The sequence below is a fragment of the Nyctereutes procyonoides genome, unplaced genomic scaffold, assembly GCF_905146905.1.
Source record: "Nyctereutes procyonoides isolate TBG_1078 unplaced genomic scaffold, NYPRO_anot_genome, whole genome shotgun sequence".
In the NCBI taxonomy this organism is placed as follows: domain Eukaryota; kingdom Metazoa; phylum Chordata; class Mammalia; order Carnivora; family Canidae; genus Nyctereutes; species Nyctereutes procyonoides.
This window is the reverse complement of record NW_026575141.1, coordinates 5,417,687-5,441,086: the sequence shown is the minus strand read 5'-3', so window position 1 is coordinate 5,441,086 and position 23,400 is coordinate 5,417,687. Positions and strand designations below refer to the sequence as shown.

General features: G+C 44.7%; 2 protein-coding genes and 1 non-coding gene across 4 annotated transcripts in view; 2 read left to right on the top strand and 1 right to left on the bottom strand.

Moving 5' to 3' along the window:
- Positions 1–6,242, top strand: part of CALU (calumenin) — a 30,590-nt gene extending 24,348 nt beyond the window's left edge. For both annotated transcript variants that reach the window (XM_055307516.1, XM_055307515.1), the window contains exons 6-7: positions 2,352–2,551; positions 3,810–6,242. In XM_055307516.1, coding sequence (XP_055163491.1) covers positions 2,352–2,551; positions 3,810–3,914 — 305 coding nt within the window. In that variant the 3' untranslated portion in view covers positions 3,915–6,242. The remainder of the gene's footprint in view (positions 1–2,351; positions 2,552–3,809) is intronic.
- A 1,281-nt stretch (positions 6,243–7,523) lies between these two features.
- On the bottom strand, positions 7,524–10,428 carry OPN1SW (opsin 1, short wave sensitive). The gene is made up of 5 exons (XM_055307537.1): positions 10,077–10,428; positions 9,635–9,803; positions 8,944–9,109; positions 8,268–8,507; positions 7,524–7,643 (listed from the first exon to the last, which is right to left on the bottom strand). The coding sequence occupies exons 1-5, from the start codon at positions 10,426–10,428 to the stop codon at positions 7,524–7,526; spliced, it is 1,047 nt and encodes a 348-aa protein (XP_055163512.1).
- A 7,361-nt stretch (positions 10,429–17,789) lies between these two features.
- On the top strand, positions 17,790–17,861 carry TRNAP-AGG (transfer RNA proline (anticodon AGG)). The gene has a single exon. It is a non-coding gene; the product is annotated as a tRNA-Pro (tRNA).
- The last annotated feature ends 5,539 nt before the right edge of the window (positions 17,862–23,400 follow it).

Below are 23,400 nucleotides of genomic sequence, written 5' to 3'. Positions count from 1 at the left end.
CTTTTAAGGGGCGCCTGCATGGCTTAGTTGATTAAGCGTCTGACTTCATTTCTTTTTCTCTTTTTTTTAAAGATTTTATTTATTTATTTATTCATGAGAGACACAGAGAGAGAGGGAGAGACAGAGACACAAGCAGAGGGAGAAGCAGGCTCCATGCAGGAAGCCCAGTGTGGGACTTGATCCCAGGTCTCCAGGATCATGCCCTGGGCTGAAGGCAGTGCTAAACCGCTGAGCCACGGGGGCTGCCCTGACTCTTGATTTCTGCTCAGGTCATGATCTCAGACTGAGTCCCATGTCAGGCTCTGCACTCAGCATGGAGTCCACTTGTCCCCCTCTTCAGTCACCCATGCTCGCTCTCTCTCAAATAAATAAATAAAATCTTTTAAAAAATAAAAAATATATTAAAATTTGTCTTTACAGCACACATTTATTCCCTAATTCAGAATTTCCTCATATGTACTGTGAAAGGTCTCCTTGACCCATAGGACAGCTAATAAGGTGCACTGGGCCTAATGGATCATACAAATACTACATTTTCTGAATATGCTATGGCATAGAAAAAAAAACTGGCAAGTCCTGCTCTGAGGTACTCCTCCTTTGTTCAAAAAAAAGTAGTTCTAAGCCTTCAAGTTGGGGAAAATGACAGTAGCAGCTGTCAATACTGTTTAGTAATGAATTCATCCTTTATTCAAGGGAAAACAATCTATGGATTGGGGAGTGCAATGCCTCATAAGCAGTGGAACACTCTTCCCAAGGGATTTTGAGTAAAACTGGGTTTTATAAAGCATTAGAAGGGGATCCCTGGGTGGCGCAGCGGTTTGGCGCTTGCCTTTGGCCCAGGGCGCGATCCTGGAGACCCGGGATCGAATCCCACGTCAGGCTCCCGGTGCATGGAACCTGCTTCTCCCTCTGCCTATGTCTCTGCCTCTCTCTCTCACTGTGTGACTATCATAAATAAATAAAAATTAAAAAAAAAAAAGCATTAGAAGAAAGCAATGCAGAAACAGCATGATTGGCTAGAAGGTCAGGGATTTCCTTATAGGGCTAGTAGGTTCTGTTTTCTAGGGTTAGGTAAGTTAGCTAAAGCTGAGCTGGAGAATTATGATTGGTTTATGTTAAATTTCCTTGGCAGTGTAGTGTTTCCCAGAAGTTAGGTTTAGATTTATGGCGTAGGCCATGCTACTAGAGCAGCCTCCATTTTGTGGGTTTCAACATATGAATTACTTTTATCACAACTAAATAACTACCTTTGCTTAGAACTGCTAGAAACTATTTAGACCTATGTAATATATGTTCCCCATACCTTGCATGCAAGTTTGATGTATAACTTAGGAATTTTCAGACTTTTCCACTCACATAATTCTAAAAGTATAGTCTTTATTTTTTTTTCTAGATGCTAGTCATTGCCCCTTATTTCTGCATTTCCTAAGAGCTAAGGACTCTCTGCACTCATAAAATCAGCAGCAGAAAATATTCTTTTTAAAAATAATTTTTAAGTTAAATTTAGTTAACATATAGTATATTATTAGTTTCAAGGATAGAATTTATTGATTCATCAGTTGCATATAACATCTAGTGCTCATGGGGATCCCTGGGTGGCGCAGCGGTTTGGCGCCTGCCTTTGGCCCAGGGCGCGATCCTGGAGACCTGGGATCGAATCCCACGTCAGGCTCCCGGTGCATGGAGCCTGCTTCTCCCTCTGCCTGTGTCTCTGCCTCTCTCTCTCTCTCTGTATGACTATCATAAATAAAATTAAAAAAAAAAATTTTAAAAAACATCTAGTGCTCATTACATCAAGTGCCCTCCTTAATGCCCATCACCCCATTATCCCATCCCCCCATCCACCTCCAGCAACCCTCAGTTCCCTATAGTTAGGAGTCTCTTATGGTTTACTCCATCTCTGCTTTTATTTTTTCTTCCCTTCCTCTATATTCAACCTGTTTTGTTTCTTAAATTCCACATATGAGTGAAATCATATGGTATTTATCTAGCTCTGTCCATGTCTTTGCAAATGGCAAGATTTCATTCTTTTTACTGGCTAAGTAATATTCCATTGCATATATATACCACATCATCTTTGTCCATTCATCTGTTGATGGACATCTGGGTTTTTCCCATATTTTAGCTATTGTGGACATTAAGCAGTTGGAAATATTCTTGTTACAAGGTCATTAAGTAAGCCTCGGGAAAATGCCTTACTTGTTAAGGCCTCTCTGACCTAAAATACCCTTGTTACTGCTACTAGGTCCCGTACAAATGGATGAGGAAGAAGAGTTAAGCCAGATTACCATGTGACAGTCTTAGAGAAAAGACAGACTCACCTTTTGCATTATATACATCTGTGCCTGCAGGTGACATGTACAGCCATGATGGAAATGCTGATGAGCCAGAGTGGGTAAAGACAGAAAGAGAACAGTTTGTTGAGTTTCGAGATAAGAACCGTGATGGGAAGATGGACAAGGAAGAGACCAAAGACTGGATCCTCCCCTCAGACTATGATCATGCAGAGGCAGAAGCCAGGCATCTAGTCTATGAATCAGACCAAGACAAGGTAAGTCTGGCCATGTCTAAAGGACATAGCAGTGAGCGAAGTCTATTTCTGGGGTGTTGCCTAAACCATTCCTGTTAAGGTACATAGAGCATGCAAGGTCTTAATTGGTCTAAGTCTGCTACTAATCTTAAGTCAGCTATTGAAAACTTACAGGGCAGTGCTAGCTATCTGATTCTAGAAATCCCATTGCCCAGTATTCACACATTGAAGGCATTTGCTTCAGAAATGTGCCTCTGTATGTAGCCTGTGTCCAGAATGCATCATCTGTTACCTTTGGATCCCCAGAACATTTTCTCTGCTTTTTTTTTTTCCTTTGTTCTTTTACCTGTTACAGGCTCATTTTGCTTGCTCAAATTTGATTGTTTCCTCTTTAAATATACTTTTTAAAATTAAGTTCTTTGTAGTGGATTATAAATCAGCATTTCTCTGGAGCTTGTTAAAATTGTCCTTCATCAATTATCTGAGGCATTTATTTCATTAAAAGAATTGAAGTCTCACTAAGCCGTCACCTTTTTCACCAATCTGAATGCTTTTCAGCAATCTGAATGCTCTGCTTAGAGTATGCAGAAAGTCAATCTAAAGATGGGGGCGGGGTGGTATGCTGAACATTCTCCTATCTAGGCCAAACTTCTGTTTCAAATGCAGTGTCTTAGCATTAGGCTTTTTTAAGGGTCAATCTGTTTTTGAGTTCTTGCTTTAATCACTTTAGTAGCCAGATGCTGTGTCCTGAGATACGTGAGAAAAGGAAACTCCCAAAGTCATCCCTTCGGAATCTGGCCTAGATAATTTTTGAGCTGAGTGTCTGAGCCTTCATTTGGAGTTGTGTCTGGAATCTGATTGGTGGCTAGGGCATAGCGGGGGTGAAGACTATGCGAGGACGATAGCAGATTTCATTGTTCCTGTTAGGCAATGACTTGATTCACTTTAAAGTATTTTCCCCAATTCTTCCTGTCTCTTACCTATACATAGGAGATGTCCCACATTTTGTTTGACGTATCTCTGGTGTTCAGTTATTGAGCTGTGTTATTTCCATCCTTCCATTTTTAACTTTCTTTATAAGAAAACCGTACTAATTGCTGTTTTCTTCCTTCTTTGTGTGTGTGTTGTGGGGGGCTGAGGGTGAAGGTTGAGTTCACATTTAATTTAGTGGGAATTAGAATCATAAATCCTGACTAACCCCTTTTGTTCTTTAGCAGTGTTTCTAAATTTGGAGTGGGAAATCTATTTTGCCTCAATTCACTCTTCTCTCTAATTTCAGGATGGCAAGCTTACCAAGGAGGAGATTGTTGACAAGTATGATTTATTTGTGGGCAGCCAGGCCACAGATTTTGGTGAGGCCTTAGTACGGCATGATGAGTTCTGAGCTGTAGACAGAGGAACCCACATTTCTTCAAAAGTAATTTATTTTTACAGCTTCTGGTTTCACATGAAATTGTTTGCGCTACTGAGACTGTTATTACAAACTTTAAGACCTGAAAAGGCGTAATGAAAACCATCCCGTCCCCGCTCCTCCTCCTCCTTGAGGTACTGGAGGGAACTGTGCTTCTGAGGAACAACTCTAATTAGTACACTTGTGTTTGTAGATTTACACTTTGTATTATGTATAACATGGTGTGTTTATTTTTGTATTTGTTCTCTGGTTGGGAGTATGATATGAAGGATCAACATCCTTGACTCACGCTTGTAGGCAAACATTAGCCCTTCAGTCTTTCTCAACCCTTGCCATATAATTTTTGTAATTTTGGCTTAACTAATTTTTTAAGCCTGAGATCAATAAGAAATGTTTAGTAGAGAGAAAAGGAAAAAAAAATACCCCAAAATTTATATTTAGAGAGACAACACTTAATTTTGCCTATTGAAAAATATATTTCATAAGTAGTAGGGGCCACATATTCCGTTCAATTGCTCTAAGTCTAGCAATTGATTGTGGCAATATCTGGGCAAGGACAGATCCCTGTGCTGTCAGAAAGCTTGGCTCGACTTGATTTCATTCTTTTTTTTTTCTTCCCAGTAGGACTGGCTGTTTGCTAATTTTGCTAGGCACAGCTGTGGTGGGAAGAGTTAGGGCCATGTCTTGAAAATCAATCAAGTAGTGAGTGTGATCTCTTACAGAGCTATACATAGAAACAGCTGGAAAACTAAGGGAAAAATACAAGTATTTTCAGGGCACACACTTTTTTCTGGGTGTGCATCTGTTGAAGTGCTCAAGACTGTCTTGCCCGTTGAATCACTGTAAGTGCCCCGTTCAACTCCTCTTTCCCCAGGTGTTCCTAGGAATTAATCTTGCTTTCACTACAGTTAAAATGTACTCCTTGCCAATTATGTCATTTCATTGAAAGTGCCTTTAATGAGAGAAATGATCACTGAATGAGGGTTCTCTTAAGAAATCCTGAGATGAAATAGAGATTATTTGGGCCACCTTATATGAAGCTTACAACCTCCCAGTATATTGGGGATTTTTTTTTTCTTCCCTTTCTCTTTCAGATAGTGGTTAAATAGCAGTATTAGTTAGGAGCTTGGTTGCAGTGTTCTTATCTTGTGGGCTGGTTTCCAAAAACCACATGCTGCTGAATTTACCAGGGATCCTCATACCTCAGAATGCTAACCACTTACTCCCAGGCCTGTTTCTGTGTCAGCTGAAGAGCTTGAACTCAGACTCAAAGATGAGAGGGCCTACTGAGAGGACTCTTTGGTTTGAGGACCATTGCTCAACCTTCTTGCCTTTTGACCCATCAGCCCCCATCCCCGCTGCCCCCCAAAAAGTTTATCATGGATCAGCAAATTGTCAATCCTTGTCAAAGAGAGGGACACTGTAGAAAGAGCTGAAGAAGCCACCTTCTGTTCCCAACTCACTTTACCCATATGTAACATGAACTCTGTCTTTTTTGGTCCTTTTCTTACAGATGGACCTCTTTTGAGAAGAATTATTGTATTCCAAACTTTTTAGCCCTCAGGTTACTAAGATAAATATATGTATATCTAACCTTTATTATTTCATATATCTTTCTGGATAATACATTCAGGTGGTGCTGGGTGATTATTATAATCTGAACCTAGGTGTATCCTTTGGTCTTCCATGATCATGTTGAGGTGGACTACTTAGCCTGGTAAAAAGCCGGATTATCATGTAACTTGATCCTGGCCTTTACATTGAGCTCTTGAAAGTGGATACACTCTTTTAAAGTCTAACCCCAGTGTAAGGGAATATAAATTCCCTGCTCTCCAGATTCCCCATTTTTATCGTTAAGAAGATCAGAGATAATAATGTCAACCTGGGATTAGAGAGAGCACATTATGAACTGAGCCCTGCAGCTCCCTAGGTACAGAGAACCCAGGCCTTATGTTAAAGTCATGCACTTAGAAAGCAAACCTTCAAAAAAAAAAAAAAAAAAAGGAAAAAAAAAAGAAAAGAAAGCAAACCTTCATATGCTAAAATGGCAACTTCCGGATGCTGGGTGCTCAGCAGCAAGTGTTGTACTCTAATCTCTAATGATCCCCCTGGATTATCTTTTTGGTTTAAGTCAAGCCTGAGGCTGGTGAACAGTAGCTACACACCCACATTGTGTGTTCTGTGAATGCTAGCTCTCTTGAATTTGGATACTGGTTATTTTTTATAGAGTGTAAACCAGGTTTTATATTCTATAATGCAAACAGGTACCTATCTGTTTCTAAATAAAACTGTTTACATTCATTGTGGGGAATGTGTATGTCCTTTATTCTCTTAAGAAATGAAACTCCCAGGCAGCCTGGGTGACTCAGCGGTTTAGCGCCACCTTCAGCCCAGGGCCTGATCTTGGGGACCTGGGATCGAGTCACACATCAGGCTTCCTGCATGGAGCCTGCTTCTCCCTCTGCCTGTGTCTCTACCTCTCTCTCTCTCTTTCTCTCTGTGTCTCTCATGAATAAATAAATAAAATCTTAAAAAAAAAAAAAAGAAAAACTCATGCTTAGAATTATGGATGCTATATAATGTCAAGAAAAGGAGGTCTCCTAGAAGGTTTACCACACTCCCTCCCCATCCAACTTCTGCCTTCTCCCAGATTAGTTATTCTTTTTCTATTTCTGAAATCTTCTGGCTTCTTTCTCACTACAGCTGTAACCCTTCTTTGCTTTCCTTGGGCCATATAACTGGAGAGGAGTCCAGCTGCTCATTACATAATTACCTGATACCAAACAAGCCATTCCTGAATGTATACACATTTATCTTTTATTTCAAAAAGGCTCTTTTTCAGGAGGTGCAGAGGGGAAGCATAAATTATAAGGTAAAACAGTTTTTTTGAACATTCTGGTATAGTTTATAAATGGTATTAAGATGTGCAAAGTCATTTCGAGAACATGAAGGGAATTAAATATTAACTTTACTAAATAATGCATCTTTAAGAGAGATATATAGGGTTAGCTAAATTGGGTGGGAGAGCACCTAGAATAACTCATACTGGCTCAGGAACTTCTGGACATGGCTGTCCTTGCCAGAGCTATAGGGTTACTGGCAGTGATGGCATAAAGAAGTTCTTTCAAACTCCTATTTTGGGCTTACTCAAAGTTTCAGTTTTTTCTTTATCTCTCTCCCATTTCTAAGGTGTTTGAGTTCTAATTCAGAATGTATCCTTTCAGATTCCCAGTAGGAAAAATATTGGCAAAAAGGAAGATAATTATTATCCATACACTAAAAAAATCAGCCATACTCCTTTATTGTCCCTCATATATAATCAGTTCTCCAAATGCTATGAATGATGCCACTTAGGAGTAGAAATCGAGGATTGTTGACATGGCCATAGACCATGTCAGTAGACCCAGTTGGAACAATAGCTTTGTAGGTAGGAAAGGAATGGTAGGAAAATGGAAAATTGACTCCCTGAATTACCAATATTCCCATCCCATCTGTTTTTGCTTTGTTAGTAGTTTGGTTTTTGAGAGAGAAATTTCCCTAAATGTAAAACCCTTGTTGCTGCAAATAAGCCAGTATGGCACCTTAGTTGGGGCCAACTTGACTGGGAGAGACAGTGGAGATTTCTGTTTTCTGGGAGCTGGACATTTCAGAATCATCTGTCATGGACTTCCCACACACCATCTCCATGATGCAGGCTCGGAACTGGAAGGGAAGGGCCACTATTATTAGAAGGTGCTTCTGGTTGGAAAGAATTGCCAATTTTGTTTCCATTGACGGGTTTTGAATCCATCTCTGGGGACTGAAGAAACAAAGCTATTTATTCTCAAAGCAAGGAGTTTGCCCCACAAGACAGGAACTCTCCTAGATTCACCTAAGTTTGGGTTTTCATTAGATTCATGATTTGGGATAGGAGTCCACCTGGAACCTTCAGATAATAGGATGTGTTAGAGATTTATGCATGTATTGTGATTTCTGTGCTTTGCATATGCTCCTGCGGGGTAGAAATAGGAAAGGAAAGGACTAAGAACTTGTAAAGTGGAAGGATTAGTTTAGGGGAATGACTATTTTTCAAGAAAACAAAACCCTTTCATTTCTCATCCTGCCATTTGGAGCAACCAGATTTTTTATGGCTCAAGTTCTATTTTCTCTGGGTTCTATTACTTTGTCTCGACGACCACACCTATCTCATTGTGCTTACCAAAGGCTTCCCTTGTTCACTCTTAGAAACCTTTTGGGTTCAAGAGCTCTGAATCAAAAGTTGTTGGTGAGAAGAGAACCAGGTCTTATGAACTGGAATCTCATAGGAATGTAATTAGAGAGCTTTACCTGCTTATTCATGAAGCAGTAGATGATGGGGTTGTAGACACAAGCACTCTTGGAGAAGAAGGCAGGAATGGTGACAAGCCGTAAGTCCAGTCCGTGATTCCGGTTGTTGACCATATACATGGCCATCGCAGCATAGGGTGTGTAACAGAGACAAAACGATCCCACCATCACCACCACCATACGGCTCACCTCCCTCTCGGCCTTCTGGGTTGAAGCTGACTCCTGTTGCTGAGCTGCAACCTGGGCAGAGCACAGTGAAACATCCTCTTCTCCCTGGCCCTCAACTCCCACATCTCCACCCTTTTCTATTGGGACTGGCAGCAGGGGGTGGGGGGGTTGCACACATCTACTCCAGTTGCCTCTCTTCTGTCCCAGCTTCTGGCCTAGTGCCTCTTGCTCTCCTTCCTTGAGGAAGGCAAGATGGAGATGGCACTCTAGTCTGTGACATTGGAAGAGATCACATGAATCCACACACATTTGAGCAGAGAGGTCCTCGCCCTACTCTTCACACCATTTCATCATTCTGCCTGCCCCCACTTCCCTCACTGCTTTTAGATATCCCCTCTACCTGACTGTGGGCATTTCCAGATGTCTTATGTTCTGAAAGCACCCACTCATTCTTCCCTCCTCTGGAGTTCCCTGACCCTTTCCTCCCTGACCCTCAAAAATCACTCACAGCTCTGAGGGCTCTCAGCAGCTGCAAGTAGGAGAAGCAGATAAGGGAGAGAGGTACAATGAAGCAGAAGATGAAGAGGAACCAGGTATAATACTCGCTGCGGTATTTGGTGCCCACGGTGTACCAGTCGGGGCCACAGGAACACTGCAGGCCCTCCGGGATGAACCTGCAAGGGACCAAACACTCACCCACTGGACAAGCACTTGCTCGCTGCGGGGCTCACCACAAGTACGAATGGAGTGGAAGCTGAGATTCCTGGATTGTACTCTCTACTTAGAGGATGCTCAAGGACTTCATGCAGGGGCAGTTTGTGTCTTTACCAGCTACAGCTATAGCAATTCCAACTGCAGGATAAATGTTAGCACTTGCCTCTCACAGGCCTTGCCCTCACCTAGTCCACCAGCTCTTTAAAAGTGCAAGTCAGGGGTGCCTGACTTGGTTTCACCTGGGGCAGGTTATGAGATCTAGTCCCACATCAGGCTCCACGTTCAGGGCAGAGTCTGTTTAAGACTCTGCCTCTGCCCCTCCCTGACCCCCGTGCGTGCACGAGTGCTCTCGCTCTCTCTCTCTAAAATAAATCTTTAACAAAACAAACAAAAAAGAGGTCAGAGACTAAATTTATACCCAACTCTTTCCACCCACGCTAACCTGAGCTCCGAGCTAAATCAGCACCACTGCCCTACACTCTCACCGGCTCCAGCCAAAGAAGGGTGGGATGGAGACGCCAATACCAATGGTCCAGGTAGCCAGGACCACCATCAGTGCGTGCTTGGAGCTGAAGCGGAAGTTGCCGAAGGGCTTACAGATGACAATGTAGCGCTCAAAGGCCAGGAAGGCCAGTGACCAGCCTGTCACCAGACCTGTAGTGAAACGTGAGGGTAATTGGGGTAGACAGCCCCACCCAGCCTGGCAGGCAGAGCGGGGAAAGAGGCGCTTTGGGCTGACGTTTGGTGTGGAGTTTGGGACTCAGTTCGTCAAACTTCTAGTCCAGGGTGCTTTGTACCCAGATGATAAAGAGCACCAAATCCCGTCCCCCCAGGCCTCTTTAGGGACCCACTCTAACCCCACAGTCTGGTCCCTGGTTCCAAATCTGGAGTAGTCCTGTCTCCCCCCAGCCTCTTCCCCTGCAGTACCTGCTGTAGAGCCCAGGAAGGCCTCCAAAGCACAAACATGGCGGCCAAAGACAAAGTATCCCTGACAGCTGGCGATGAAGACGGTGGAGACAGAGATGCAGTAGAGGAAGCCCCCCAGGGACACATTGACCAGAATATAGTTGAGTGGCTGTCGCAACTTTTTGTAGCGCAGGGTAGCCACCAGCACCGTGCCATTGAGTGGTGTCCCTGCAAAGAAGACAAAGCCCATGAAGACTGCCTGGAGGTGGAAGGCCCAGACAGGGGCGATGTGGTACTGAGGCCCGTCCCATGGCCCCACCAAGGAGATGTTCTTGAACAGATAAAACTCCTCTTCCCCTGACATCTTACTCATGGGATGTCCACCACCCTCTCTGATTCCTCTTATAGATTACCATCCCACCACCACTTCTGCCCCACCCTCCAAAGCCCCTTCCGGGCTCCCTGAATGATCAGTCCTGATCCTAAGCCTCCTAAGGACAAAGTTTGAGATTAGAGCTGTCCAAGCCCCCACCTCATCCTCCTTTTGTGGCCCTAAAGCTGATTGTGTGTTCTTGAGAGGATAAAAATATTGGGCTCAAAGAATCAATATGCAGTACTGGGTGCTAGAATGAATAAGAATTGGCTCACTGCAACCTGGGGGTGCTGACCCATATTAACAGAACTGTGGCCATCATTGTGTGTGTGTGTGTGTGTGTGTGTGTGTGTGTCCTTCGAACGAAGCTATTGAGGGCATGCCTTTCCATTTGGCATTCAGCACCACTACATCCCTATGTTTCTCTTCCCATCTGCTCCTTTGTGGAAGGTGCCCCCTAAGTCTCCCTCTCCAGAGATCTTGGACTCACAGCCAGCCTGGGGAGCAGCCTCATGCCCCAGGAAGGGGCAGAGCCAGGGGAGCATCCTGGGGAGCACCCTGGGAGCAGCTTAGTAAACAGCCTTCACAGATGGGCACAAGGGCAATTGGACAATGCTTGAAGTCTAAGGCCTCCCTGGCTGCCTGTTTCTTCCTGTTAACTTTACCCAGAGAGGGTGTGCTTTCTGCTCAGAGCCCTCATGCCCCCATCTCCCCCCTTCCTCCCAGCCAGGCTGAGGTTAGTTTGCTCCCTGGCCCTGCCTTGAGCTCAGCAGTGCCCAAGCCCCCATCCTTTTGCCCTGCCTGCTCTCAAGTCCTGCCCAGCTGTGAGAGCTGGACTCCAGACCTCTTCCGCACAGCCCACCCCAGCGAGGCCAGCTCTGCCCTAAGCTCTGCCTCCAACACTACACCTCAGTCCTGTGAATGTGCCCTCTGCCCCACCTCAGCAGACCGTGAGTATGTAGATAAAAGCCACGCACTTTATTTTTTTATTGTTTTAAAGATTTTATCTATTTATTCATGAGAGACACACAGAGAGAGAGGCAGAGACACAGGCAGAGGGAGAAGCAGGCTCCACTCAGGGAGCCCAACGTGGGACTCGATCCCTGGTCCCCAGGATCACACCCCGGGCTGTAGGCAGCACTAAACCGCTGCACCACCGGGGCTGCCCCAAGCCACGCATTTTAAATACAGCTAAGTTGGGATCCCTGGGTGGCGCAGCGGTTTGGTGCCTGCCTTTGGCCCAGGGCGTGATCCTGGAGACCCAGGATCGAATCCCACGTCGGGCTCCCGGTGCATGGAGCCCGCTTCTCCCTCTGCCTGTGTCTCTGCCCCTCTCTCTCTCTGTGACTATCATAAATAAATAAAAAATTTAAAAATAAATAAATACAGCTAAGTGGAAGCGAAAGGATGGCCCCTGGTGGCACAGTAGTTTGTATCAGAGGAATCCCCCCGCGGGGTAAATTATAAACTGGACAAAATTTGCGAACCATCTACTGGAAAGCACTATAAGGTACCCCAAAGCAGGCAGCAACAGAAAGGACCCAATCCTCGAATGAAAGGAACCGTCTACAGGTAAATGGATTATTTCCTGAGGACACTCCCCAGGCTAACTGGCAAGGGACAGCTGGAACTCCAGCAGAAAAGTCCCAACCTTTATGCCTGAAGAGTCAGAGGACAGAGTCTGGGACTCCAGGGTAGAAGAGTGAAAGTAGGTTTCCTGGAAGGACGACGCCACAGAAGAAGAGGCCTTCAGATCTGCATGCAAACTCCCCTCAGATTGCAGGCCGCCTGCTGAACTCTGCCTGGAGGAATATCCAAGGAGTCCCCAAAAGGCAAGAGCTGGTGGTCTGGAAGCTAAGCAGAGGCTCGAGCTGCTCTCTAGGGCAGCAGAGAAAGTGCTTGAGTTTGATTCCACCAAGTTAGGGGAGCTGAGCAAACACTTGTGGCTTTCCATCTGAAACTCCGAAAGTCCACATCTTAGGACTGAAATCTATCCCTTGAATCCTGAGCTAGAAAGGCTCAGAGCAGACTTGCCAGCCACTTGTGAGAGACTGGGGTCTCCGTGTCTTGTGTGCGCACGGGCACGCACCCACAGCTAGGATCCTGGCAGAGACCCAGCTAAGCATCCAGGAAATGCAAGGCCACTTTGTCTCCACTAGATGCCTGGGTCAGCTGGTCCTCTGCCCCAGGCAGGCTCTTTTGACCTGGGCCAGAGGCCATCCCGAAGGCCATGTTTGAAGACCTGCCTCTGGGCAGGCCATGGGGCCTGTTAGCCTGTGTTGAGTAGAGCGAGTCAACCTCTGCTGTCTTCCGGGCTCTGCTGAGCTGCCCACCTCTGTAAATGGTTCTGACAGGAACCCTTGGGCTTGGGCTACCATCCCAGCTGATGTGGGCAAAAGACACCCCAAGGCCCTGTCACTGCACTACCCAGGTGGCTGCATCTTTGGCCCCTCCTAGGTCGGTCCTGAAACCTTTTCAAACAGTCCCTTCTGACCATATTCCACGCAACATCAGAGGGAGGGGCAGTGGGCCCAAGCTGGGAGCAACTCAGCCCTGAATAAGATGGGGCAGATGCCCGGGCTCAGAGTGCCAGGTGGCGGTGGTGAACAGCTCAGGCCAAAAAGAGCCTTACCCAAGCATAGAGTATAAACTGACGCAGGGGACAACAAATTTTCAGAGTCAGTAAAGCCATAGAGTAGGGAGCAGAAAGATTTTGAGGATGGTACAGGGGGTAAAGTGGAGGGTAATGATATAAAAACTGAAGACATTTTAAGTACATTTAATGTATGCGGTGCACTTTTCGGGTTTAAAGTCACTTTATTGATTTAGGAACGTGATAATATACTAAGGCTTTACAGAAAATTATGTCAGGTATATTTTGTTGTTGAGGGAAGGACAGCTGTCTTACGCATTGTAGGATGTTTAACAGCATTCCTGACCGTTACTCACTGGCTGCCAATAGCACTAGCTCCACCTCAGTCATGATAACCAAAAATGTTTCCAGACACAAATATCCCCTGAGAGGTAAAAATGGCCCCTACTCTCCAGTTAAGAACTACTGATTTAGTTTTACACATAAATGTCCAGAACCAAATGGTCAAGAGGAAATTTGTTTTTCCAATCATTCTAATTGTCCAGAAAAAAGGAAAGTCCTAGAAAAGGAGGATTTTTTAAAGGTTCATTTATTCATTTGAGAGAGAGAGAGAGAGAACAGGGGGAGGGCAGAAGGAGGCAGAGGGATAATCCAAAGCAGACTCCGCTCTATGGTGGGGCTAAATGTGGGGCTAGATCCCACCACCCTGAGATCATGACCCAAACTAAAACCAAGGGTCAGATGCTCAACCAACTGAGCCACCCAGGAGCCCCCAAAAGAGGATCCTTTTTGAATAGTTTTAGTGTTTGGGCTTTTTTTCTTTTTTTCCTATTCTCTTTAAGAGTTTATTCATTTATACTCCCACCCTTTCCAGAAGTAGTTCGACAGAGGTTTGTGGGGAATATATGGGCCACAACAAGAAGTCACGAATCAAATGTAGGAGCAAAAGAAGAAAGAGAACAACAGTGAGGAGTTCAAAAGTCAGGAATTAAACTGAAATATCGGGATCCCTGGGTGGCGCAGTGGTTTAGCGCCTGCCTTTGGCCCAGGGCGTGATCCTGGAGACCCGGGATCAAATCCCACGTCGGGCTCCCGGTGCATGGAGCCTGCTTCTCCCTCTGCCTATATCTCTGCCTCTCTCTCTCTCTCTGTGACTATCATAAATAAATAAAAAATTAAAAAAAAATAAATAAATTGAAATATGACCATACATGCATGCTTTCTAGCAGCTACACATTTACATAATTCAGTGTCCAGAAAGTAAATGCAAACCAACTGTTCTTGGGATTATGACAGACAAGAATGCCTCCGTGGGAACTACACAAAGGAGCCGTTGGTGTGATACAATAAACAATGTCCTCAACAACATTCTCAAGTAGACAGAACAACCAGTTTCACAGGATTGGGTATACGCCTATTACCCCTCAATACAGACTCAACACAAAGTATAATTCAGAACTGGACATAGACCAGAACCATTAGGCTGGGAGCCAAATACCAGCTCCACTGGCCTGTTCTGACCCAGAGGATACTGAGTCTCCCTAGACTCTTGAAATATATTTCTCATTGCCCTCTCTAATCATTGCTTCTCTCTGCTTAGATTTCCATAATTTAATTTGTTTTTGAGTGGGTTATAGACATGTCCAGAACTGAAAATTCAAAAAGTACAGAAGAATATACAGTGAAGGGGCACCTGGGTAGCTCCATCAGTCTGCCTTCGGCTCAGGTCATGATTTCAAGGTCCTGAGTATGAGCTCCAAGTCAGGTTCTCTGCTCAGCGGGGAATCTGTTTCTTCCTCTCATTCTCCCTCTGTGCTCTCTCTTGAATAAATAAATAAAATCCATCTATATAAAAAAAAAAGAATATACAGTGAAGAAGCAGCTTATTTCCCATCCATTTCCCCTCTCTCAAGGCAACCAGTGTTGACTTTTGTTGTGTTGTTGATACATAGGAGGTGACAATGAACTTGAGATGATGTGTTCTGACAATGCTGTCTGTTAAATACTGACCCATAAGGGTTCTCCAGACAAATGATGATATAAGAGAAAGGCCTACATGCTGTCACAGAAATGAGGAATCATCAAAGGATTTGCCTGACTAAAAACTATCCTCTCTTGAGAGGAAAGGGAGGAAGCCCCTAGAGGTAGAGCCATGATTGTCCCTAGAGAATTCCATCTGTGGCTTGTTAAACACAGAGACAAACAAGTCATTGAGGGCCTAAAGGCCTAGTGCCCACAGCAAGGCCACAGTAATTTTAGCCTAGGGAAAAAGGGTAGGTGCCACTGGATTCCCACCAGAGCAGTACTCCTCTCCCCATCCTCTCCCCAGACCCCTGCCATCCTGGAGATATTTGGCTGTGTGTGGCGGGGGGTGGGGTTGGGGGGGGTGTTCTGGCTGTCTCAACAGTGAGGAAGGGATTACTGGTATTTAGTGGGCAGGACACTGTTCCAGACAGGCCACAAAAAGAAGAATGATCCTGCGCCAAATTTGAAGAGCACCCCCAGAGAGAAGCATTGGCTGAAATCCAACCCCGGTGTCATCCTTGAAACATTCTTAGCCCTAGGAGCCTCTCTTGGAGCAACCTCACTTCCTGGCACATCTACCAAAATGAGCAATTTAGGGAATGCGTGCTGAGGTAACAGAATGACGTGTTGAATGTGCTATTATTTATAAGCCAGTTCATAGCTGGAGAACAGCTACCCAAAAAAGTCTCTTTGGTTTTAGAATAGATGAGCTGTTGCCTTTCTTCCTGGCCATGATTAGTTAGCAGAACCAGTTGTCTGGTCTGGCCCTCCTGGATGGAGACAATAACCCCCCCACCCCCACCCCACCCCCCGCAGAGACAAACACTGGCCAATCCTCTCAAGTGAGGGGCCATTCTCTTCCTGCCTATCCAAGAGAGGAGTTGGTTCATTAGGAAGCCAGCTTAAAAGCACAGAAGGCAGGAGGGTTTCTTCAGGCTTATGGTTTCTACTTGGAGCCAAGAGATGAGGATTGACCTGAATATCTGTTGCCACTAGTGATTTTTTTGTGTACTCTCATGAGACTTTTCTTTCACGTACTCACTCACTCATTCATTCCACAGACATTTGCTAAGTGATGTCTACAATAACAGTTGTGCTGTGAAGATGAGATTAATTTGGTAAAGTGATTACACAGAACCCAGCGCATAGAAATGCTTGGGAGTCATTGTCAGCAGGATTGCCAAGTGCCAGACACAGGCAGGACCCAAAGACTAACAAGACAGGGCTCTGCCTTCAGCAAGCAAGCAAGGCTGGGTGGTAGTGGGTGGGGAGGAGGGTGATGGATATGGTACAGGGGACGTGCAAAAGAGTTAGCCAGGCAGGGCCCCTCCCCCACCCTGGGGTCTCCCGAGACCCCAGATTTTTTTCTTAAAGATTTTATTTATTTATTCATGATAGTCACACACACACAGAGAGAGAGAGAGAGAGAGAGAGAGAGAGAGAGAGAGAGAGAGAGGCAGAGAGAGAAGCAGGCTCCATGCAGGGAGCCTGACATGGGATTCAATCCTGGGTCTCCAGGATCGCGCCCTTGGCCAAAGGCAGGCACCAAACCGCTGCGCCACCCAGGGATCCCAACTTAGCTGTATTTAAAATGCGTGGCTTGGGGCAGCCCCGGTGGTGCAGCGGTTTAGTGCTGCCTACAGCCCGGGGTGTGATCCTGGGGACCAGGGATCGAGTCCCACGTTGGGCTCCCTGAGACCCCAGATTCTGAACCTCCTTTGGGAGGCGGAAACTTGCAGCCCGCAGCCCAAGGTACCCACCCAGGCCACACTTACCCTGTTAGCAGGTTTTTCCCTAAAGCCTCCCCTGGGCAGGATGAGCAGGGCAGGCTGGGGTGTGGGAGGGAGTGTGAGTATCTACAGGATGTATTCTCATCTCTAGTTTTCTAGAAAGTCTGGGTAGCAGTATGTACTGTGTTTAAAACAGGCTTTAAACTTAGATAAATGTGCCTCTTGTAAGCTGAATGTAGATGTTTCTTTTTCTTACAGTGGGAATGACACCTATCTCACAAGGTTGTTATGAGGCTTAATAAGAGCTATAAAACATAGAATATATTGCCCAGCCTATTTTAAGCATTAAAGAGCAACTTTCCTGTTGAGTCTTTCCGCCCCCCCGCCCCGACCCCCATCTTGCCATCAGAAGAACTCATCTCCTTCATACAGCCCCTTACAGTTTGTAGACTGCTTTCACAGACATTGTCTTACCCGTAAGACACATAGGGCAAGTGTTACTTTCCCCACCCACCGACAGATGAGGAAACTGAGCAATTTAGCACATGTCTTTTAGTCAAGGTGATCTAGATCAGTCTTCTACTTCCTCATCTAAGAGGCTAATGATTTGGAGGATTTTTTTCTGGTGGTCTAATCATGAGGGAAGAAAGAAGGGCCGTTCTTCATGGGGTGCCAGAGATGCCAGACAGGCTTCCTCAGACCTGGGGCTCCCCTGGAAAGTGGAGGTTGCTGGACCCTGGCTTCTTTTCAGCCTTTTGCCACCAGCACCCCCACAAAGCCCACGAGGGAGAAACGGCTGGTCCTGGGGAAGAGGCCCTGCCTGGAGCATCTGTGTGGCTCCAGACTGGGCCGGGGAGGAGCGAAGAGAGCCAAGAGAGAGGCAAAGCCCGCTGGAGTGCAGCCGGCCTGGGCTGGTTGCCAGCCTGGGAGAAGATTCCACCTCTAGGAACCACAAACTGCGCCTGCTGCTGATGTGGCAGGGAAGGCACATCTGGTTAGACATAGACATCAGTGGCTCGTTGGTCTAGGGGTATGATTCTCGCTTAGGGTGCGAGAGGTCCCGGGTTCAAATCCCGGACGAGCCCTGGTTTTCTTAAAATTTTTTCCAGTACCCCAACACACACATATACACTGCATGCCCTTTTTAGGGTAGAGGCATAAAGATGGCCTAGTGGTAAGTGAATAAAAGACCCCAAGGATAAGCTGCCAGTCATTCTTCCCATTAGCCATGGCCTGTATATAGCCCATTATTTTCACTGAGGCCAAATGGGGAAGGAGGGGACTGGCATCAGGAGCTGAGCTAGAGAAGGTCAGATCCAAAGGGTTGCATTGCGTTAGGCTGAAAGAGCCTCTCAGAGGGCCTCAGATAAAGAGCAAATGATCAGCATAATTTGGGGAATGGGTCTGAGCTGGAGGTCTAGAAAAGACAAGCTCCTCGTATAAAGTCCAAGCTACGAAATGCACTGGATTTGAAGTCCAAAAGGTAGGATTCAGGGACACCTGGGTGGCTCAGTGGTTGAGCGTCTGCCTTTGGATCAGGGCATGATCCCGGAGTCCTGGGATGGAGTCCCATATCAGGCTTCCTGCATGTAGCGTGCTTCTCCCTCTGCCTATGTCTCCGCCCCCGCCCCCGCTGTGTCTCTCATGAATAAATAAATAAAATCTTTAGAAAAAAAAAAAGTAGCAATTTTGAGTCTCAGTTTTCCCCTTGGTAAAATGGGAACAGTAACACTCATTCCTTAGAGTTGTTGGGAGGATTAAAGCAGAAATTGTATGTGAAAACTCTTTGCAAACTATAATGCACCTTACAGCATTGGGATTATTTGGAATGATGCTAAAGATAAAATCTAGAGAGGAACTTGTGGCAATGGGATAGACTGAACTAGTGTAGCTATCTCCTCACCCAGTGCCACCTAAAACACACACAAAAAGGTTGCATAAAATAGAATTTAGGGACACCTGGGTGGCTCAGTGGTTGAGCATCTGCCTTTGGCTCAGGGCATGATCCTGGAGTCCCAGGATTGAGTCCCACATCGGGCTTCCTGCATGGAGCCTGCTTCTCCCTCTGCCTATGTCTCTGCCTCTCTCTCTGTGTCTCTCATGAATAAATAAATAAAATATTAAAAAAAAAATAAAGGCAGCCCCAGTGGCGCAGCGGTTTAGCGCCGCCTGCAGCCTGGGGTGTGATCCTGGGGACCCTGGATTGAGTCCCACGTCAGGCTCCCTGCATGGAGCCTGCTTCTCCCTCTGCCTGTGCCTCTGCACCCCCCCGCCCCGTTTCTATGAATAAATAAATAAAATCTTTTAAAAAATAAATAAAAAAGAATTTAAAAATTAGTATCAGAATGCCTGGCTGGTTCAGTTGGTAGACCATGTGACTCCTGATCTTGGGCTTGTGAGTTCAAGCCCCACACTGGGTGTGGAGAGTATGTTAAAAATTAAAAACAAAACCAAAAACAACATTAAAACAAAATTAATACCTAGATAATGTAAAATTTTATTTTATTTTTTTTAAAGATTTTTATTTATTTGAGAGAGAGAGAGAGAGAGAGAGAAGGAACCAGTAGGGGGAGAGACAGAGGGAGAGGGAGAAGCAGACTCCCCTCGGAGGGGAGCCTGACATGGGGCTCAATTCCAGGACCCTGAAATCATGACCTGAGCTGAAGGCAGACACTTAATCAAATGAGCCACCCAGGCACCCCCCACCCACCCAAAATTTATTTTAAAAAAGGAAATTCCCTGGGGACTTGGGTGGCTCAGTTAGTTAAGCATCCAACCATTGATGTCAGCTCAGGTCTCCATCTCAGGGTCATGAGTTCAAGCCCAGCATGGAGCCAACTTGAAAAAAAAAGAAAAAGAAAGAAATATCTCCAAACATCAGAATTAAGGAATACAAAGCCAAAGAAAAGAGAATAAGGGAACACCTGGGTGGCTAACTCAGTTGAGTGACTGACTCTTTATTTTGGCTCAGGTCATGATGTTCAGGGTTGTGGGGTCAAGTCCTGAGTGGGTCTCCTCACTCAGTGTGAAGTCTGCTGGAGATCCTCTCTCTCTCCTCTGCTCCCCCCACCACTTGTGCTCTCTCTCTCTATAAAAATAAATAAATCTTTAAAAAACAGAAAAGAAAAGATATGAGAAGAGGGGGCTATCACAGTGGCCCATGGTGGGTTTCAGACACAGATATATACCCGGGAACCTGGAACTATGTTTTAGTGCTTCCAGTTATAGGGCATGTCACTTCAGCCCACCAGAGATGAGAAGCTGGGACTGAAAACCCTGCACAAAGCTCAGATTATCAAAGATCTACTTTGTTCATGGAAAAAACATGAAAACAACACACACCAGTCCAAGGAAGCAATGAAAAGGGATAGAAACACAAATCAACTCAGAAATTAAAGTCCCAAGCCTGAGCAAATGCTTGTATTGCATCTGGATTTACATTATCTGCATGATGCTGGATCCTCAAGCAGAGAAATTAAATCTAACCCTGACTTAGGAAACTTAGAATACCATATATCCCTAGAGAAGCAAGAAAGAGCTCTGTCATTGGGGCAACTGGGTGGTTCAGTCGGTTAAATGGCTGACTCGATTTCGGCTCAGGTCATGATCTCAAGGTCCTGGGATCCAGCCCCAAGTTGGGCTCCATGCTCATTGGTGAAGCTGCTTAAGGATTCTCTCTCGATCCCTCTCCCTCTGCTCCTCCCCCTGCTCATGCTCTCTCTCTCTCTTTAAAATAAATAATTAGAAAAAAATTTTTTAAAGAAAAAAGAGCTCTGTCACAATGTTTTCATAACCTAGGGCATATGAGACTTTCACAAAACAATCAAACATCCAATGAAGAAGACCTCACAATATCATAAACTGGACAAGGAAGCAAGCCACCATAAGGAAGAGTCAGCAGACACAACAAATAGGAGAATCGACATTCCAAGAACTGTGCATAAGAAAACAACATGAAAAGCATTATATAATATGTATACTTAAAACTATTAAAGATTAAAGATAAGAAAATAAACCAAAATGAAAATATTGCCCTATAAAAAAAAAACCTTATTGAGAGAAAAAGTAAAACATAGGGAAAGATGCATCATTGAAATTAGACACAATGACCCATTGAACAGTAGACCAGACCTGGCTGTTAATTTTTTTTTAAGATTTTATTTATTTATTCATGAGAGACACACAGAGAGAGGCAGAGAAATAGGCAGAAGGAGAAGCAGGCTCCACGCAGGGAGCCCAACGTGGGACTTGATCCAGGGATTCCCAGGTCACACCCCAAGCTGAGGGCCAACACTCAACTGCTGAGCCACCCATGTGTCCCATAGACCCGGCTGTTAAGAGAATTAGTGAATTGGAAGATGGAGCTAATGAAATCATTCAAAATATGGAGGGGGGGAATATGGAGGAGGGAAGTGATGAGATATGAAATATGGAAGAATAGTTAAAAGACACTAGTGAAAGCATTAGCAAAAAAAGATTATAGAAAAAGAATATCTTCCAAAGGCCAAGAGAAAGCTCTCGACCTAAAATTCTATGCCCATTAAATTTCTATTTAAAAAAATAAAAATAAAAATAAAAGTAAAAAATTTTAAAAAATAAAATTAAAATAAAAAAATAAATTCAATTTCTATTTATTTTTTATTTTTTTTTCAATTTCTATTTAAATTATATTATATAGGGCCATCTGGGTGGCTCAGTGGTTGAGCATCTGCCTTTGGCTCAGGTCGTGATCGGGGTCCTGGGATTGAGCCCTGAATCAGGGGTCCCTGCAGGGAACCTGCTTCTCTCTCTGCCTGTCTCTGCCTTTCTCTGTTTGTCTCTCATGAATAAATAAATAAAATCTTTGGGGAAAAAAGGTTATATGAAACAAAGATATTTGAGAATGTTTACCAAAGACTTTCACTGAAATACCACCAAAAGATATACTTCATAAGAAGGGAAGCAAATAAGAAGGAAGGAAAGAAATGCAAGAAGGAATGATGAGCAGAGGAACTTATAAATATGCTAGTGAATCTAAATGAGCCCTGGAAGCCATTGTTAATGGATCGTAAATTGGTCCAACTATTTCATAGAGCAATTTGGTAATAATCTGCAAAGTTTAAGATGCACATATTATTCTATGACCCAGAAATTCTACTCCTCAGTATCTACCTTAGAGAAGTTCTTATATATATGTGCAAGATGCATGTACAACACTAACCACAAAGGCACTGTTTTCGTTTTACTTATTTTAGTTATTTATTTTAGAGAGAGAAAGACAGAGCACCTGAAAGTTGGGCTGGGGGAGGGGCAGAGGGAGAAGGAGAGAAGCAGACTACCAGCCAAGTACAGAGATGAGTAGGAGCCCATGGGGGCCAATCTCACATCCCTGAGATCATGACCTGTGCTGAAATCAAGAGTCAGATGCTTAACCAACTGAGCCATCCAGATGCCCCTAAAGCACTGTTTTCTAACACAGAAAACTGGAAACAGCCTAAATGCCCATTAGTTGAAGACTGGATAAATAAATTGTGGAATGTGCAAATACTGAAGTAGTATTCAGCAGTTAAAATTCATGAATTGGAGCTAAATGAAACATGGATAAATATAAAAAAAAAAAAAAGTTGAGATAAGAAGAAAGTTTGCAGGGCAGCCTGGGTGGCTCAGTGGTTTAGCGCCGCCTTCAGCCCAGGACCTGATCCTGGAGACCCGGGGATCGAGTCCCATGTCAGGCTCCCTGCATGGAGCCTGCTTCTCCCTCTGCCTGTGTCTCTGCCTCTCTTTCTGTCTGTCTCTCATAAACAAACAAAATCTAAAAAAAAAAAAAAGGAAGAAAGTTTGCAGAGTTTTTCCTTATTTATTTTTAAGTTATCTCTATGCCCAATCTGGGGCTCAAACTCAGGACCCAGAAGTCAAGAGTCACATGCTCTATGGAGACAGTCAGGAGCCCCCAGATAGATTTTTTAAATACACAAATCAATATTTTGTTGTTCGTGGATACATACATATAAAGCAAAACTGTGAAACTATAAATAAAAGGGCTATCTCTGAATCAAATGAGGCAAAATGAACAGTTGTTGGATTTCAGTGGTGAGTACACAGATATTTGTTATTATACTCTGTACTGTACTTTTCTGCATGTTTGAAATATTCACATTTTTTCCCTTTTAAATGGGCCTTTAGAAATAAAGGCAAAGGGGGATAAATGGCTGCATCGATCCTCAGAGAGGATGATCTGTTGGGATGGGATTAGGAGGAGGCTGAGTCCAGAGTCCAGGGATTACAAGGATTAATTCAGATCATCCTCCTAAGCTGATTACCTGGTTGGCATCTCCACCACTCCTGGCCCTTCTATGCATCCCTGGACCACAGTCCATTTCCCACCCCCTGCCTGCTAAGCCTTTACCTCTTGCCCCCTAACTTCACCCCCATCCTCAATCAGGATTTGCCCAAATTTGGGTCCTGAAAATGGACAGGTTCAGGTCTCTCCTGAATGTTCCCCAAATCCAAGGTGAATGGTGACCAGCACCCCAGGAACCAAGGAGAGATTAGTCCTAATACTCAGGATAATAACTCCCTGAGGAGAGCCTGGATCACAGGATGTCACAGTTGACAACTTCCTCTCTGCCCCTCCCTCCATGAACC